Source organism: Mus musculus, chromosome 12 (assembly GCF_000001635.26).
Source record: "Mus musculus strain C57BL/6J chromosome 12, GRCm38.p6 C57BL/6J".
NCBI classification, from domain to species: Eukaryota; Metazoa; Chordata; class Mammalia; order Rodentia; family Muridae; genus Mus; species Mus musculus.
In genome coordinates, this window is record NC_000078.6 from 87,118,347 (window position 1) to 87,135,166 (window position 16,820).

General features: G+C 43.7%; 1 protein-coding gene across 4 annotated transcripts in view; it reads right to left on the reverse strand.

Moving 5' to 3' along the window:
* The window catches only part of Pomt2 (protein-O-mannosyltransferase 2), a 41,108-nt gene that overhangs the window by 11,486 nt on the left and 12,802 nt on the right, over positions 1 to 16,820 (reverse strand). For all 4 annotated transcript variants that reach the window (XR_003950038.1, XR_003950039.1, XM_011244088.3 and 1 more), the window contains exons 5-12: positions 15,014 to 15,122; positions 13,326 to 13,485; positions 11,943 to 12,049; positions 10,607 to 10,689; positions 8,956 to 9,065; positions 6,466 to 6,532; positions 4,496 to 4,565; positions 1,226 to 1,304 (exon numbers count right to left, since the gene is read on the reverse strand). Coding sequence is in view for 2 of the 4 variants with exons in the window: in XM_011244088.3 (XP_011242390.2) it covers positions 1,226 to 1,304; positions 4,496 to 4,565; positions 6,466 to 6,532; positions 8,956 to 9,065; positions 10,607 to 10,689; positions 11,943 to 12,049; positions 13,326 to 13,485; positions 15,014 to 15,122 (785 nt within the window). In the remaining 2 variants the exon portion in view is untranslated. The remainder of the gene's footprint in view (positions 1 to 1,225; positions 1,305 to 4,495; positions 4,566 to 6,465; positions 6,533 to 8,955; positions 9,066 to 10,606; positions 10,690 to 11,942; positions 12,050 to 13,325; positions 13,486 to 15,013; positions 15,123 to 16,820) is intronic.

Sequence of the window (16,820 nt, forward strand, 5' to 3'; positions counted from 1 at the left end):
CTAGACAGCTGATTTTTCCTTTAAATCATACTCAAGACCTCACTCTAAGCCAATAAGGAGATCTGGGCCATTTGTGCTTGCTGTTCTGCACATCTGGATACTCTCACCCAAGCCAGGTAGGTCTGACCCAAATGTTGTACCTGGAAATTAAGGTTGTTGCATTTAATTCTTCTCTGGAGAGGCCCATGGGAAAACATATGGCGACTTCAGAGACTTGGCTTTAGTACAATATGGGCACAGGAAATACAAAGAGGTTTAGGGAATTCACTTTATGGAATCCACTCTTTAATGGCGCCTCAGAGGCCTTAGAAGAGAGTGATGGGTTAGTTTCAACAGTTTCCACCAGCTGTTCTGCTTCAGTTACTCTCAGGACACTAGCCCCCACAGAGCTCCTTTTCTATTAAGTGCATGTCTCTGAGATAGCAAAATGCAAAGCTATGTTGATAACAGCCCTCTGTATGACAGGAACATGATCTGTAAAATACAACCAGTAAGACTTTGGGATCTAGAAGAGTATAGGATCACCCAGGTCTTTGGCTTCTTTTTCCGGTTTATTAACATTGTGTGCATGTATGCATCCATGACCAGGAAGGGGAGGAACATGCCACGGTACACGTGTGGGCATCAAAGGGTGACTTTACATAGTTGTTTCTCTCCTTCCACCTTTATGTGGGCTCCAGGCATTGAACTCTGGTCAGGAGGCTTGCAAGGCAAGTGCCTTTACCCACTGAGCCATCTTGCCAGCCTTCCAGTGTGAGATTTAAGAGATCCACATGGTATTCATATCTGACATTATTAGGTATTAGACTATATAAAGCATAGAGTTACTCTGCAAGAAGAGGGATAGAGACAAAACAATTTATAGGCTTCTTTTCTCATAGGAAACTGAGCTAAACAGTTGTGGAAAGTTAAAGAAGTCTTTGTGCAGGCCAGGCATGATGGCACACAGTTTTAATCCCACACTTGGGAGGCAGTGGCATGTGGATCTCTGTGAGTTTAAAGCCAGCCTGGTCAACATAGCAAGTTCTAGGCCAGCCAAGGCTACGTAGATAATGGCTAAAAACAAAAACAAAAATAACAACAACAGAGACTATCTTATGCCTAGCCTCCAAATTCTCTTAGAACATCTAGAATTCTGGGGAGGACATGTCCTACCACATGGCCCTGAACCAAGCCTTACAACTTTTTACATACGTCCTTGCTCACACTCCAGTTTCTTACTTACTATGCCATAGCCAGTGACCTGATAGTGCTTCCGGGTCAGGGGAGCCTCATGATAGTGACTGTGCAGGTTCCGAGTAGTTCTAGAAGTTGGAGAAGAGAAGAGCCATTATCTGAAGAAAAGATATGTTCACACTGTTTCTTTTATTAAGAATATTAGCCATTTGTTAGTATTAGAAAAAATTAGAATCTGAACTGTTAATCCCAACATACTGGGAAATGGGGCATCTATTCTGTTATGAGAAATAGTCTGAGGACTAGGGAAGAAGGGAGCTGGGGGGGGGGGTGCAGTACGCAGAGCACTGGATGCCATGCAGGCCAGGGGTGGGCGTCAGGAAACATCCACACATTTCTAGCGGAAGCTGTAGTTTTCCTGGCTAAGAAGGCAGGTCTGCAGAGAAGAGACTAGATCCTGGAATGGACATGCCAAGTTAGGCAAACTTCCCCAGTCCCACTTACTGTCTATTCTCGCCAACTTATTTTTAAGTGAGGATTTGCAAGGAATGAGGAGGGATTTAATTTGCTTTTGATGTACTTAGCTTTTTATAACAACTCTTACTTTCATCCATAAGTAAAGAATGTTCACAATTGAATGACACAATTTTGGGAAATTTATAAAAATTAGATATGATTCTAGTAATTTATTAGAGACAACATCAGATTTATTTAATAGTAGGAATCTATCGTATTTCAAATCCAACTGACTAGAAAAGTATACCAGTTCTTTCTTCTCTCTCTCTCTCTCTCTCTCTCACACGCACGCACGCGCGCGCGCACACACACACACACGCAATCTTTTAATCTTTTATCTTGTAATTGGAGTATATAATTCTTTTGAGGTTGTTTCTGCTACAATTGCTTTTGTCTGGTTTTGGTCATTGTGCCTTTGCCTTGAGTAATACACCTTTGTCCATCATTCACTATTGTTGAAAACTTTATAGGAATGGATTCCAATGTCTTTCCAAAAGTAGGTTTAACTCTTGCTTTTAGCTAGGCACCTATGAGACATTACCAGTCAGTGATCACGTTTATTTAAACTCATGGCTTAAAATTGCTGAGCCCACCTCGGTGACATGAATATGAGCTGCAGACCCAGGGAAAGATCAATTCTAAGTTTCTTCTTGGGAACTAGGGTTCCCTATACAACCACCAACATTCTGCTCCTCCAGCGTCACTTTTCCTGGGGCTGAGTGAGTGGAGCAGATACACACTGAAGCCTAAAATCGTCTGGGTTCCAAGTCACTTAATACTAAACTTGTTACTTTGGAGGAACCTAGAAGTTTGACTTAAAAACTCCTCCTGGAGACAGACAGTGATGACACACACTTTTAATCCCAGCACTCACTTGGGAGAGGCAGAGGCAGTAGATCTCTTATGAGTTCAAGATCAACCCTGCCTCAAGGAAAAACAAAACAAGAACACCCTAAAGACCATGGGATTGATGCAGAAGACACATGAAGCAGTAAAATCAATGCTATAAAGGATTTACTAATAAATTTGTTTAGAAATTTTTAAGTTACACAAAGTAGAATTTAGCCAAAGAAACACTGTGACGAGAAGATTAGTAGTGTACTCATCAGACTTGTTGGAAATGGAGGAAGGAAAGTCTGTACCATATTGAAGTTTGGGGCTGCTAAGAAAGTTTCTGCCCATGTTTATTCACCAAGACTGATCTCCAATTAGTCTCTACTCCTATAACAAAAGGAGAGAGTCCTGACTTAAATTTGGTCTGTAGGTCCTCCTCTATATCAAAGAATATACCTCTAATAGGCAGCTCTAGGTCATAGCCATCATTAAGTCTCAGTACTCTTATCAGAAAAAACATAATTCTGTCAGGAAGACAGGGTGAACCAGGGTAATAATTATTGGAAAAGAATAACATTGGTATACTTAAGAATAATTCTGGCAATATCCTTACTGTGTAAATCTCCCATCTGACTAAGTGTCCAGAATGACAGACTCTCAACTCTGTTTAAATTGTTCAGATGGGGCTGGAGAGATGGCTCAGTGGTTAAGAGCATTGACTGTCCTTCCAAAGGTCCCGAATTCAAATCCCAGCAACCACATGGTGGCTCACAACCACCCATAAGAGATCTGACGCCCTCTCCTGGTGTGTCTGAAGACAGCTACAGTATACTTAGATAAAATAATAAATAAATCTAAAAAATAAAATAAAAATAAAAAAGTAAGTTGTTCAGAATGTGACCTGAAGTTGGGACCTAACAGAAATTTAAGGTGACAGCACATGGGGAATTCATTAATAAGTTAATGAAATCTATTCAAGGCTGTGTCCTTTTTGAGCATGAGCCAGAGCCTGAAAAATGCTATTAAAGAGTTTCCTTCATTAATATCTAGATGTGGAGAGTGGTTTTTCACTGGTAATTCATACTATTTCTGTAACAGGATAAGGGAAATCATGGCTTCAGGACTTCACTTATTCTCTGGATTCCCTCTTTCACTTGGATTTTGGCCTAGTAACTCTAGTATCTTGTCAGATTTTTAGCAGTTTTTGTATCATCTTGGAGTTTCCATTCATTTCAATGAACACACAGTGAGACAGACTAGTGTGCCAGTCTCAGAAACAGATATTTACATTTCCTAAGATGCAGCTTTGGGCTATCAAACTATCGTTCCCTTAGTGAGGGGTAGGAAGTGAGAGTTGGGGTAGGGGTGAGAGCTAAAGTTATATTTTATGTTTTAATTACTATGTTTAAGACATCTATAAAACAAAAATGTCTCTAAACTGATAGCCCCACTGGCGCAATGACAGATAACTTCCTGGAATGCTGGCTGGGGTGTTGTTCATGTGAGATAACAAGCCACATGTTTTCACTCCTGTACACAAGGTTGGTTGCCCCAACCGCACAGGACGTACTTGATCACAAGTAGGTGGGAGGTGCATAAGCAGGAAGTATGTCAGGATGGATGCTTAGCCTGGGTTGAACAAAGGTTGGAAGTACATACATAGCCTTGTGGGTTTTGCCTTTATAAGCACTGGACTAACATAATCTGAGGCTACTCTCTAGGAATCCTAGGTATGGACCTGGCCACTGTCCATTGTCCTGGCCAATATTTAATAAAGCTTGCTTCAAATTTGGCTCATAAATTGTGGTAGTGGTCTTATTCTCGCCCAGTGGGGTTAACAGAGGAAGGCTCACTGAAAGTATCCTCAAAGTCAAAGGCAGCAGGCAAAGGCTAACTCAGTGCCCTTCCGCACACCACGCATGGATTTCTCACTGCACACACAGCTTGGTTCCAGTACTAGAGCACTTACTCTTTGTGTTCTAGTCGTATGATGTCTCCATGTCTGACAAACTCCACTGGGAATGAAGGGTCTAGGGGATCTGCCAAAAAGAAACCAGTGTGGGTACCAAGTGAGTCACTCACATTCTAGGCCAGTGACAACTGAAGCCCTGTCAGATATGCACTCGGTACTAACTGTGCTCTAGGACTAAAGGGTGAGGTTCCCCAGTCACCCCAGAGGGTTATAGGGGTAGGGAAATCTGTCACATGAACAGGCAGGATAAAGGAACACATGTGAAAGAATCATACATGCTTCAATAATGGCAAATGACTTGTGCAGCAAAGCATCTGTGTATAAGATGTGGGAACAAAGGAGCCTGTGAGCACACGGGCAGACTGGCCACCATGCCAGACCAGCAATGGGATCTTTGCCTGACAGGCACTGAAGCCTCTCCTGGAACTTCAGGTAGGAGGCTAAATAATGAAAATTTCCTTCATGGGTAATAAATACAGTTTCCACAAAATTAAATCCATGCAATTGCCCAATTCCTCTCAAAATCAAATTGTATCTTGCTAATAGACTTCCTAAGCATGAAATGAGAAACATTAACAATGAAATGCTGAAAGAAAATGATTCCTTTCTGGGCATCTACAAGTCAAAACTGGTCATGATCTAGAAAGGAAGCTAGCTGCATAGAAAAGTAGCTGGCAGCCATCATGGCTAGGCAGAAGGCAGCCTTGTAAAATTCTGTCACAAACAGTGAGATGCCAAGACTATAAACAAATCAAGGTCAGGAAAGCTAAATTTGTTTACGAAAATTTCTGGCTCTGTTGAGATTCACCTGCGCACACACACACCCGTTGCTATGCTGCCTTGTAAACAGGGAAGGAAGTTTTAGTTGGCATGGATTGGAGTGAGGGGCCTTACATGTTTCGTGAAACATTTAAAAAGCAATCCATGATACAGCCGGCATGGCACCGGCAGACTGGCCGGCCTGTTCTCAGCCCGACACTTTATTCATTAGGGGAAGGTAGTGCCACATTTACATCCAACAAGAAGACTAAGATTTCAGACAACAAAGTTCCCAGGAACCCTTTGCTGCTTAGATGAAACGCTTAGAAACGCTTAGTTTAGAACTACAATGGAGAGACCAGGCAAGTTCAAATGACTTAGAAGTAACAGCTGGTCTCCCTCAAACTTCATCACATGGACCACTTAGATGTGGCCTTTTGTATCAAAAGCACAATCACTCATTGGGCCAGTCTGCATTACTGAGCATGCAAATAAGGCAGCAGGAGAGATGGTTATATGTGTGATTTAGCCTGAAGCAACAATATGAAGAGATGGCAAGGAAAAATAAGGGACGTATAGATGAGCAGCTGTAACCACTCTTCCAGATTTAGAGCCACAGGCTAGTGCCAGTTTAGGCAGGTGGTATTTTTTTGAGCAGTCACAAGAAATGCCTGGGGCTCAGGATATATTGCCAGTGAGGATGGGCTCAGCTGACAATTGCCCTCTTATAGGTACACCGAAAAGCACTGTCCACAGGTAGCTAGTTGCCATCCATGAACAGGAGGACCCTAAAGTACCTCTTGCTTAATCCTAAAACCAAAGAGCCCAGTGTGTGTGTGTGTGTGTGTGTGTGTGTGTGTGTGTGTGTGTGTGAGAGAGAGAGAGAGAGAGAAACACTACTCTATCATATCAGGACAGTTTGGAAAGGAAAGCACCTCCCAGTGCCCTCAGTTACGGCTACCTAGCAGCCTCTGGAATGAGCTTATCTAACCTCTTCCTGGATGAGATTTGAGTTCCAACTCTGCTCTGTGTGGTGTGGCTCCTCCTCTACACTTTCAACTGTGCTTGGAGCACAGCAGAGCTCAGTGATGTTCCAAAGGATGCCAGAGGTCAGTAAAGATGTCAAAGGTGTTCAGGAACCCAGCATCATGAGCAAGGTGAGGGTCTCAGTGCACAGCAGCACAGAACCTCAGTCTCCACCACATTACCTGTGTTGGCATTATACTTCTTGATAATCCACAAGTTGTTGTAGTCCTTATGCAAATAGGTGGTAACCTAAGTGGAGGGCAGAAGGAAAGGAGGAGGTATCATTATGATCCGCACAGCTGGACACGCACACTCCCCAGCAAACTAACACCACTTGAACATCTTTCAGGATCCCCAGCTACCAACCCAGGAAGCCACATTTCCCAGTGGGACTCAGAAATGGCACTCCTGAATAAGATTTTCTCCATTTTACAGAATTTTGAGGCCCTACCCTTTAAGAACTGCTAAATTTCTTTTTCTTTTGGTATATTGTCAATCAAGTTTCAGCTGTCTTGAGGGAGGACCATTATACGTGTCTCCACATAGAAGCAGCAGATTTAACCTATTTAAAAAGTCATCAGGATAATGCCTCAGGGCTGGAGAGTTGACTCAGAGGTGAAGAGCACTGGCCACTCTTCTGGAGGACCCAGGTTCAAATCCCAGCACCCACGTGTCGGCCCACGTCTGCCTGTAACTCCAGTTCCAGGGAATCCAACACAGATATATGTGTAGGCAAAACACCAATGTACATAAAATAAAAATAAATCACTAAAAAATATGCCCTGAGCTGGGGAGACAGCTCAGTTGATAAGGTCTTGCTGCACAGACATGAGAATCTGAGTTTGATACCCAACACACATGTCAAAACAAAACCAACAAAACAAAAAAACTGGTGTTCTGAGAAGACAGTACCTAGGCTTTGCTGGCTAGGCAGTTTAACTAAACCAGTGAACTCCAGACTCAGTGAAAGACACTTTCTCAAAAAACAAGGTGGAGAGTGACTATGGAAAGCACCTGACATTGACATCTGGCCTCCTCATGCACATACACACCTGTGTACCCACGTCTCAATCCCATGCATACTTACAAAAAACAACCAAACCTACTATTTTTCCTAATATGTGGGTAAACAACACTAAAATGCTCCATAAATATCTCATGCTAAAGCTGTAACCCATAGCCATAATTGACTTATTAAAAAACTATGTATAAACTCATGAATGTTTATAATATAGTGGTGGATCTAACAGCAAAAACTTAGGCATAAAATAAACATCTATTAAGAGGACTAGTTAACATGATACTGTATACATGGAATAGAGTATCATACACAGGTAAAAATGTTTTGGAGCATTTTTTAAAGCAGCATGCAAAAGTGGCTCATGAATGCTCACACCCAAAGCAGCTCCCACTCAGCAGCAGGCATTATTCTGAGCATCAGACAAGTCCCACCCTGCTCAATCAGTACCACGGCTCTGGGCTACAGATGCTACTACTTCCCCCGCAATATTACAAAGAAATAGGTGAGGTCATTTGTTCAAGATGACACAGCTTATATAGTTTGAGGAGTCAGGATTCCAAGCAGGGCAGCTAACTCCAGTGCTCCCAAGAAGAAAGACAAAAAATATACAATTATGCCAGATATGTAAACAAATATAGAAACAACAGAAATGCAGGCATTTTTTTTCCTGTTTTTCTTCTAACTTCAATTAGATTCAACACGACTAATTTACTTTAAAAAAAAAGTTGGGAACTAGCACGTATGGGAAATCACTCTGCATAAACTATGGTAATATTTGAGTTATTTGAATGGAATTTGCATTGTTTCTCAAAAAAAAAACCCAAATGATTAAGGATACATAAAAGCTAAAACATTTTGGCTCACATTTACAAAGTAAGGTCCAGTTTATCTACTGGGATTTGTTCACATATGTCAGGGTCCTGTAGGCCCTGCACATACAGAGGGAATGGTTTCTGTTCTTATAAGAGCCATTATCAAAATTCTCCCAGGAAAAATACTGTTTATCAGAAGTATAGCCCCTTCCCATTCCCATAGAAACGTTTGTTTCCGTAGGTGGAGTTTTTATACAGGTCTCCTAGGAACTCAGATACCTAATTATAGTAGAATGTTCCAAAATGTCTGAAAAAAAATGCAGATCTTCTGAGATTATAAGTAGCTTTGTTTCTTTTTTAAAATACTTTTCTAAACTTTTCGATTTTATTTTATAGACATTAACTGTCTTAAATCATTGTAGAACTGAGACCTAAGCCTGTTGTGGAACTATTCCCTCTTCTCATCACTCTCCAGGCCGGGAGCTGTGCTAGGCACAGGAGAATTCCAGGATCTGGCAAAATGAAGGGAGAAGCAAAACCCTCACGGTCCCTTAAAAAAGTTACCCAGAGGTAGGCAGAAACGGCAAGAAAGGATCTGATAAAGGGGGAAGGGCACCAATCTGGGGGGTGGGAGGAATCATGAGACAGACAGAGGGGAAACCTTGAGCTAAAATCTAAAGAAGCTAAAGTTAACCACAAAAAGAAGGGAAGGAACAAGGAAATACTTCAGTCAATAGAAAATGGGTGAACCACAGATGACAAGCAAGAAAGTGAATGACAGGTTCAGTCACAAAGGGCAGTTCAGTGTGGCTGCCACCATACTTCACCTGGTTACCCACCTGCTGCTGGCGAGCACCAATGCCCTCAGGGTAGAGGTGCCTATGAGAGTGCAGGTAGCCAATGGCCATCCGGAGATTCTTCACAGTGATTACAGAGCCATACGCCAGGTCTGGGGGAGGGGAAAGACATCAGATAGATACCAGGCTGGGGGAAGAGGGATTGGGGGGTGGGGAGCTGCTGCAAGCCATAAGCCTCACAATCCTCTTAGAGACATCATGGGGCCCAGGCCAGCCTAGCCTGGAGTCCTAATTGCCTTCTCACTGCAATGGGAGCAACTCAAGAGGAAGCTCCCCACATTCACATCATGCCTAACCCAGCCCCAGCACGAGCACTTTGCTTCAGACTCCACACTCCCCTATGCACTGCTCTTCCACAGCTCTCTTCTCATTCCTCTCTCTCTTGCATGCTCCTCTTACCAGCCTCTGTATAGTCAACTGCCTTACGTCTGAAACATCTCCTAAGCTGCCCTGAACAAATTTCAGTCCAAAGCTCCCTCTCTAAGGACTAATGCCAGATGCTGCCCCTCCATCCAGTGCTTTCTCTTGCCTTCCTGGTTCTCACCACTGTGTTCCTGGCACTGGGACTCAGGAGAGTGAAGGGCATCCTGCTCTCAGAGCCTCGGTGCCATCTCTTTTTCTCCCTTGCCTGTCCCTCTTGGGTATACTCTTGGCTGTCCCTGAATGGTAGGTACAGCCCTAAAATGACTTCTAGTGGATGCACCTATCATCCTAGACATACTATAATTTATTCCAGCCATACTAACTCCACAATACACAGCATTCCTAGCTGCCGGCCTGCTCAGAAACTTCCATGTTGTCCAATACCTTAAGTATCTCACGCCCTCATCATCTGGGTTCCAACTGTCTTCCTAACTTAAGATTCCAGCCTCAGCATATAATGTGGGCCTTGAGTTTACCCTGCCCTTGGCTTTGACCATCCATCCCTTCTGCCTAACACGACCTCTCGCTCCTCAATGCCTGCGGACCCTTACTTATCCCTGCAGGTCCGACACCAAGGCAAACCTTTCCATGCGTGTACATGGAATCCCCTTAAGCTGCTTCCTAGCACTGACTAATCATGGGCTTTAATCCCCAGTACTGTATTCCACCCCTCAGAGTTACTTTCTTTGAGACAATCTATGAAGCCCTTACTGTCCTGGAACTCACTATGTAGATCAGGCTGGCCTCAAACTCAGAGCTCTGCCTGCCTCTGCTGGGATTAAAGGTGTGTGCCTCTTCCCCTGGCTCTGTATTTCCCTTTTATGTACTTAACCCGCGAATGGATGTCCGTCATGTCAGACTATCCCTGGAAGGTGAACACCTAACTATTCCCTGTGACTGTGTACATAATTGTATATGTATGTATGTATGCACAAAACTATTAAAAAACTGGTGCAGCCTACAACTGCTGCTGCAAGGCTTTGCTCTGTGACCACATTCTCTCAGAATGGCCTTCTTACAGTGCTGGCTTTGAGAGCTACAAAGTTCTTTTGCATACTATAATAATGCTGGGTTTTCTCTCTCCCAATTTGCTATTTATAGACAAAACAAACAAACAAACAAACAAACAAACCCCAATAAACAAAACCCAAGTTTCAGGCTTAGCTTTTTAGGTTCAACTCCCAGGAAAGCCTCATGTCAGCACACTCACGTTCAGGGATAGAAGCATTGTGAAGGCTGTTCCCTGAAAGCCGGGCTTGAAAGGCAGAACTGAAGAAGCCATCACCAGGACCACTGTGCAGAAAGAAGAAGCACAAGAGAGTCAAGAAAGTAAATGCTACCATGTCCAGCCAGGTGGTGGGAGCGCACACCCTTGATCCCATTACTCAGGAGGCAGAGGCAGGAGAATCTCTGTGAGTGCAAGGCCAACCTGGTCTACAAAGCAAGTTCCAAATCAGCCAGGGCTACAGAGAGAAACCCTGTCTCAAAAAACAAAACAAAACAAACAAAGCTGCCATTTCTCAATAGCCCTTAGTTACTTCAAGAGGAGATTTGAAAATGTGAAGGGCAGGGTGATCTCATGAAACAAACAAGGATGACAGAGTTGGAGAAACTACAATTTAAATTCCACCTTATGAGCTTCGTGACGTGGGCAATGCTCCTAGCCTTATTTAACCTTAGTTCTTCTTCTTTTTTTTAATTTTTAAAGATTTATTTATTTATTTTTATGTAAATGCACACACTGCAGCTGTCTTCAGACACACCAGAAGAGGGCATCGGATCCCATTACAGATGGTTGTAAGCCACCATGTGGTTGTTGGGAATTGAACTCTAAACCTCTGGAAGAGCGGTCTTAACTGCTGAGCCATCTCTCCAGCCCCATAGTTCTTCATTTATAAATAGGCGATTTTTAAAAAGCCAAAAGAACTCACTAATAATGATAGCTAATTGAGGCTGTGCATAATGCTAAACCCAGTTTTTTTTTTTGTTTTGTTTTGTTTTTTTTGGGTTTTTTTTTTGTTTTTGTTTTTGTTTTTTTTTTTTTTTTGGTTTTTCGAGACAGGGTTTCTCTGTGTAGCCCTGGCTGACCTGGAACTCACTTTGTAGACCAGGCTGCCCTTGAACTCAGAAATCCCCCTGCCTCTGCCTCCTGAGTGCTGGGATTAAAGGCGTGCACCACCACTCCCGGCTAAACCCAGTTCTTAGCAACTAGTAGCTACTTATTAAATGAGTTGTTACTGTTGGTGTCCTGGTTATCAGCACAGCACTGCAACCCTGGTATCCATCCCCGCTAAAGTGAAAGGCCTCCCTTCAATTAGAGAGTAGGAACACTGAGGCTATTAGGGAATCCTCTGCCTCCTTTAATTGTGGCTTTGGGTGCTGGGTTTTCTGAGCATACCTTAGGGTATGCAGAAGAGAAAGCACAGGGGAGCAGGAGAGTGTCCCCACCTTCATCCTAACCTCAGGCCTGGGAATCACACCGCCCCCATATAGGCTGAGGTGTCAGACAAAGACCAGAAGCAAGAAGGGAAAGGTTCTGGCTGTACCTTTTATTCAGCACCATGACATGAACAGCAAAAATGGTCACATAGAGCACCAAAGGCAGCACTATGAGGCACAGGATGCGAGCAGTTAGGTGCTTCCCCACAGTCACCTGCAACAGAACCATCACAGGGGTGTGCACACGAATCTTCTCTATACTCAGCATGAGTCACATTGGAAAGAATAGTAAGCGGAAACCCTAAGCCTTTCTTTCTATACTACCCTCCACCCTCCCACACACCTACTCCTCCACACACACATGCACACACACATGCACACACACATGTACACGCACATGCACACATACACTTCAAGGAGATAATATAGGCCAGCTCCCTGTTGTCCTTCCAGGCACTGAGCCCGTGACCACTGACAAGGTAAGGCTATTGTTGAACAATGGCTTCCAGCTCACTGAACTTTCCCTAAAGTTTGCCAAGGCTCCCTGTACTGACTATGCCAACCCCTTATCACATGGCCAACTGTTGCTGGCCTTAACCTCACAAGGCTCCTTGGAGCACCTGAGCTTGGGCTCTATTCAAAGTAGGATTGTAATAGGTCCTCTCCTCTTCTCTCCTCCCCTCCTACAACCCCCTCCATGGGTTCCAGAGGGCAGAGATCATGTTGTAGTCACCCATACATTCCCAGCACTCTGCATTTAGTAAATGGTCTCTATGTCTTTTCTGAAGGAATAAACATGTTGACATGTTAGAAATTTGGTAGTTGAGCCCTGGAGCTTGCCTAACCCAAGCTTGAGTCATAGATTTCCCTCTTACCACCTGTAATACCTGTAGGACCTTGGGAAAGTTCTCTCTCAGGGTTTCAAATTCCTCATTTGTCTAATCAGTGAATGGTAATGAACACCCACCCATAAGATTTTAATGATAATATAAAAAGGCAAACCATTTTATACAGTGTCTGGCACTAAATCAACTCTTGATTACTAATATAGTAATTTTAAAAATCCTAACAGTGTTTAATTGGTTTCCATATACAGAAACCCTTGGTCAGAAAAAGAAATTGTAAATTCAGAAGTTCAGAATCATCCCAGTCATTTGTCCTCATTGGCCTTGGCCTGAGTCCAGCTCAACAGCCTCTTCTGGCTGGCTGGGAAACTTAAAAGAAATGGAGGGAGTGGGGGGAAGCAACGACAAAAGAGAACGGCAGGTTGTCACTCCACTGCTCCCTTTATACCACTCCAGCCCCACTCCAGCCCCACTCCCTGATATCCTGCTGTCTACAGAGGAAAGCTGTGTCTGTCCATCTGTCCATGGCCCAGACACAGAGCACAGGGCACAGCCACTCCTTCTCCCTAAGACAGAAGCAGAGAGAGGCTAATGGTAAGCAGCACTGTGGAACAAAGACATTTCCACAAGCGCTTGAGTTCTCACCAGTGAAAGGCTGAGGTCTCCAAACAGATGCCAGAGGTCTGAAATAGTGTTCAACCCCACTTGCACGATGATAAAGAGGCCAACAAATTTGACCCCTAAAGCACCAGCGAGACTAATGCCAGTCAGGCTGAGCCAGAACCACCAGGGGGCAGAGAAAGGCCTAGAAACCAATAAGACAAAGTTTAGTTTGGCTACTAGAAACAAACTGGAAATCAAGAGCACCACCTAGATGGGCTATGCTGCACCTAAGCCTGGGGGGTTCTTAACACCAGGGGACTGTGGCAAGGCTTCAAGGAGGTTGTGCTCCATCAAGGCCCTCAAACTACAGGCAAGTCACTGTGAGAGAAAGTAGCATGTTGTTCTGTGGAGGAGGCTCCATGCTACTCCTGGCTAAGCATAGGCCCTTCTATGTAGAGACTTATTCTTTACTAGCAACAAGTCCGGGAGACATAAGAGGAAATCCCAGAAAAGTTCTCTGGACTCAAGTCAGACTTATCCTTTGTGTCACCTCTGGGCCTGCCAAAGAGCATTTGTTGAATGTTCATTACATATTAGGCACTACTCCAAGAATTATCCCCCTATTCTCATCATACCCCCGTAAGCCAGAGCTCATTATCCTCTTTTTATACATAAGGAAACAGAAGCACAAAGAGTCTAAGCAATGTCGCTTGCATGAGATGACCACAGTTCAAGGCAGGCAATCAGCTACAATGTTGATGTTCCTTATCAGCCTGCTGTACTGACAGCTGATTTCCTGACCATCTGCCACTTCCCTTGCCAGAATGAATACTTCTTAAGGCCAGCACCCTAGTTCTTCTGCCCTTCTCTCCTGGCATGGTACCTGGCGTATAGTATGTATTCATAAAATAGGAGATGGGTCTGGAGATACAGCTCATTGACGGAGGCTTGCCAAACACGAGGCCCTGGGCTCAACCCGTGATACTACTTTTTAAAAAGCAGGTAGAACTGAAGTGGAAGAAACATAAGATAACACTAAACCAGAGTAGGCTGCTAGTCACTGGCTGGGTCAAAACACATTACTTCCTGGGACAGCCTAGGATATACCAGCTCTTTTGAACTTTGAAAATATGGAATGACCTACTCTACTCCCTCAAAGGCAGGAGAAGGATCCAGAAAAATAGAAGGGTTCTGAAAGTAGACCAAACTCCAGATCAGTTTTAAAGCTGGGTCTGGGAGGGTCCTCTTGGCTGGTACGGAGAATTCGCCATGTCAGCATGGACGGCAGCCTTGAGGCAGGGAGACAAGTGGGTCTGAGGCAGTATCTACCCCGGATGGAGAGTGCGCAGGATGAGATGTCCCTGAGCTCCTTGGAGCAGCACTGGCGATAAGGGGCAGCTGATAAGGCACTGTGAGGAGGCAGCATCAGGACTCCCGTAATACCCATAAGCCCTTGGATACCGACCGACTTGAACATTAAAACACCTCTTAACAACTGACATCTTCTCAGTCTTGTGAAAACCCAAACTACAAGCATCCATTAGAGAAAACATTTTAAAATTAATTTTTCATTATCTAAAAAACAAACAAATGAAAAGCATGCTCCTCTTAAACTCAGCTTGAATCAAAATCCTTTAAGTACCCGCTTGGCCCTGGCACAATCAAACTTCTGGGGCTGCCATGGCTTCTGACCCCCACCCTCTCACCCCAACCGAGATGGTATTGCTGACCTGTTAGCACAGGAGTTGTACTTGACCATGCTCAGCATGGCCGCCATGATGAAGAACATCAGGATGGGGTCAAGGAGGATGTACTGGGATAGAGTGAGGCATCCTGTGTCTGAAAAACAGGAGCTGGCTGGTCAAAATGCAGAGTCATGAAAGAGATCTCTGAAAATAAACACTCTTAACAAGAAGAAACAATCTAGCAGTCTTGAGTCCTTGATCACCACTAGACTAACAGCAAGGGGAAGGACTCAGCTTGGGGCTCACTATCATTATTCTGTGTATTATCATTAGCCCAACAGTAAGAAGTATACCCATGCTACCTGTAGGTCCTCAGTCCCAAAGAAGCCCTTTCATTCACCCAGAGCAGCCTTGAGGCCACTTCCTCATGTCTACCATCAAAAAGGATCCACAAGCTGATACAGTTGCAAACTACAAATGTATAGGAAAGTCCTATAAGACATCTTGATTGGGATTTGGTGCCTACATAGGTACCAGACCGATTTTTAAAAAAAGCTTAAGTTGTCAAATTCCTGCTTCAACCCTCCACAGTCTTCTCATCTCACTCAGACTAAAAGTTTCTCAGGACATCTGCCAAATCCTGGCCTCCATATCTATCCAAATCCAAATCCAACCTTCTGTACTCACTGTGCCCTCGCTGCGCCAGCCTCTGTTGTTCCTCAAGTCTATTAAACACTATTCCAGGATTACTAACTACACAGGCTGCCCTCCCTACCTGAATATCCTTCCCTCGGAACTCTGCTAGACTCTACCTTTCCAGGGAGTTCTTCACTACTTACCCTATCTAAAATACAATTGATCCCCACTAATTTACCCCCACTCTGCTGTATGTCTAACCCAGCATCAACTGCTAAAAATGTTCTATTACAAGGCCAGTAAGATGATGGGTCAGCAAGATGGGGTGCTTGCTACCATACCTGATGACCTGAGTGTGGTTCCCAGGACCCACATAGTGAAAGGAAAGAATAAGTTCCCATAAGTTGTCCTCTGAGTCCCATAGAAGTGCCATGGCAAGTGTGCATGTGTCTCCCTCCATTATACACAAAGTAAAGAATTTAAATGCTAAAGAGAGTATCATGTTTTATTGTAGACTTAATAATGTAATGGCTTATTGGTCTGCCCTTCTATAGGTATATTCCAGGAGACCAGCATATCATCGGGGTATTTTCTGGGGCCTCGAAAGGTGGCCTAGTATAGGGTAGGTGCCTAGGAAACAGGTATTGGATGAAAATGAAGAAATGACTGATTATGAGTAACTGAAGAGAAAAAATTAGATACAGGAGAAAGCTACTTGTTCACTATAGGGAACCCTATAACCTTGCCATATATCCATCAACATTAGGCAGCTTCTCTGTCTGACAAGTCCCTAAAATACCCACCTAAATTGGTCTGGACTTCTTTACATGTGAAGCATCATCACAAGGTCATGAACTCACTCTCATGAATGCAGCTAGCAAGACAACTAACTTCTCCAGTTAGCCCTTGCTTATCTACGTGAGGATCTAGATAAAATACCTAAGTCCTGCTTCACAGCTACTTCTGGGCATCTACCTTTTCATCAGTTTTAATACATTTAGGAAATGTAAACTAGTTGCAACATTAACCTAAGAGAAGCAAAATTAACCCATGAATTTCAGATACTTACAAAAGTGTAAATATAAGTAACTTAAAGAGAACCTATGTTTAGGAATGCCAGTGCCCCACAGAAAGAATATAAAAGGGATGGGGAGATGGCTCATTGCAAAAACACTTGTCTTGCAAACATGCAGACTGCATGTCAGATACCCAGAGC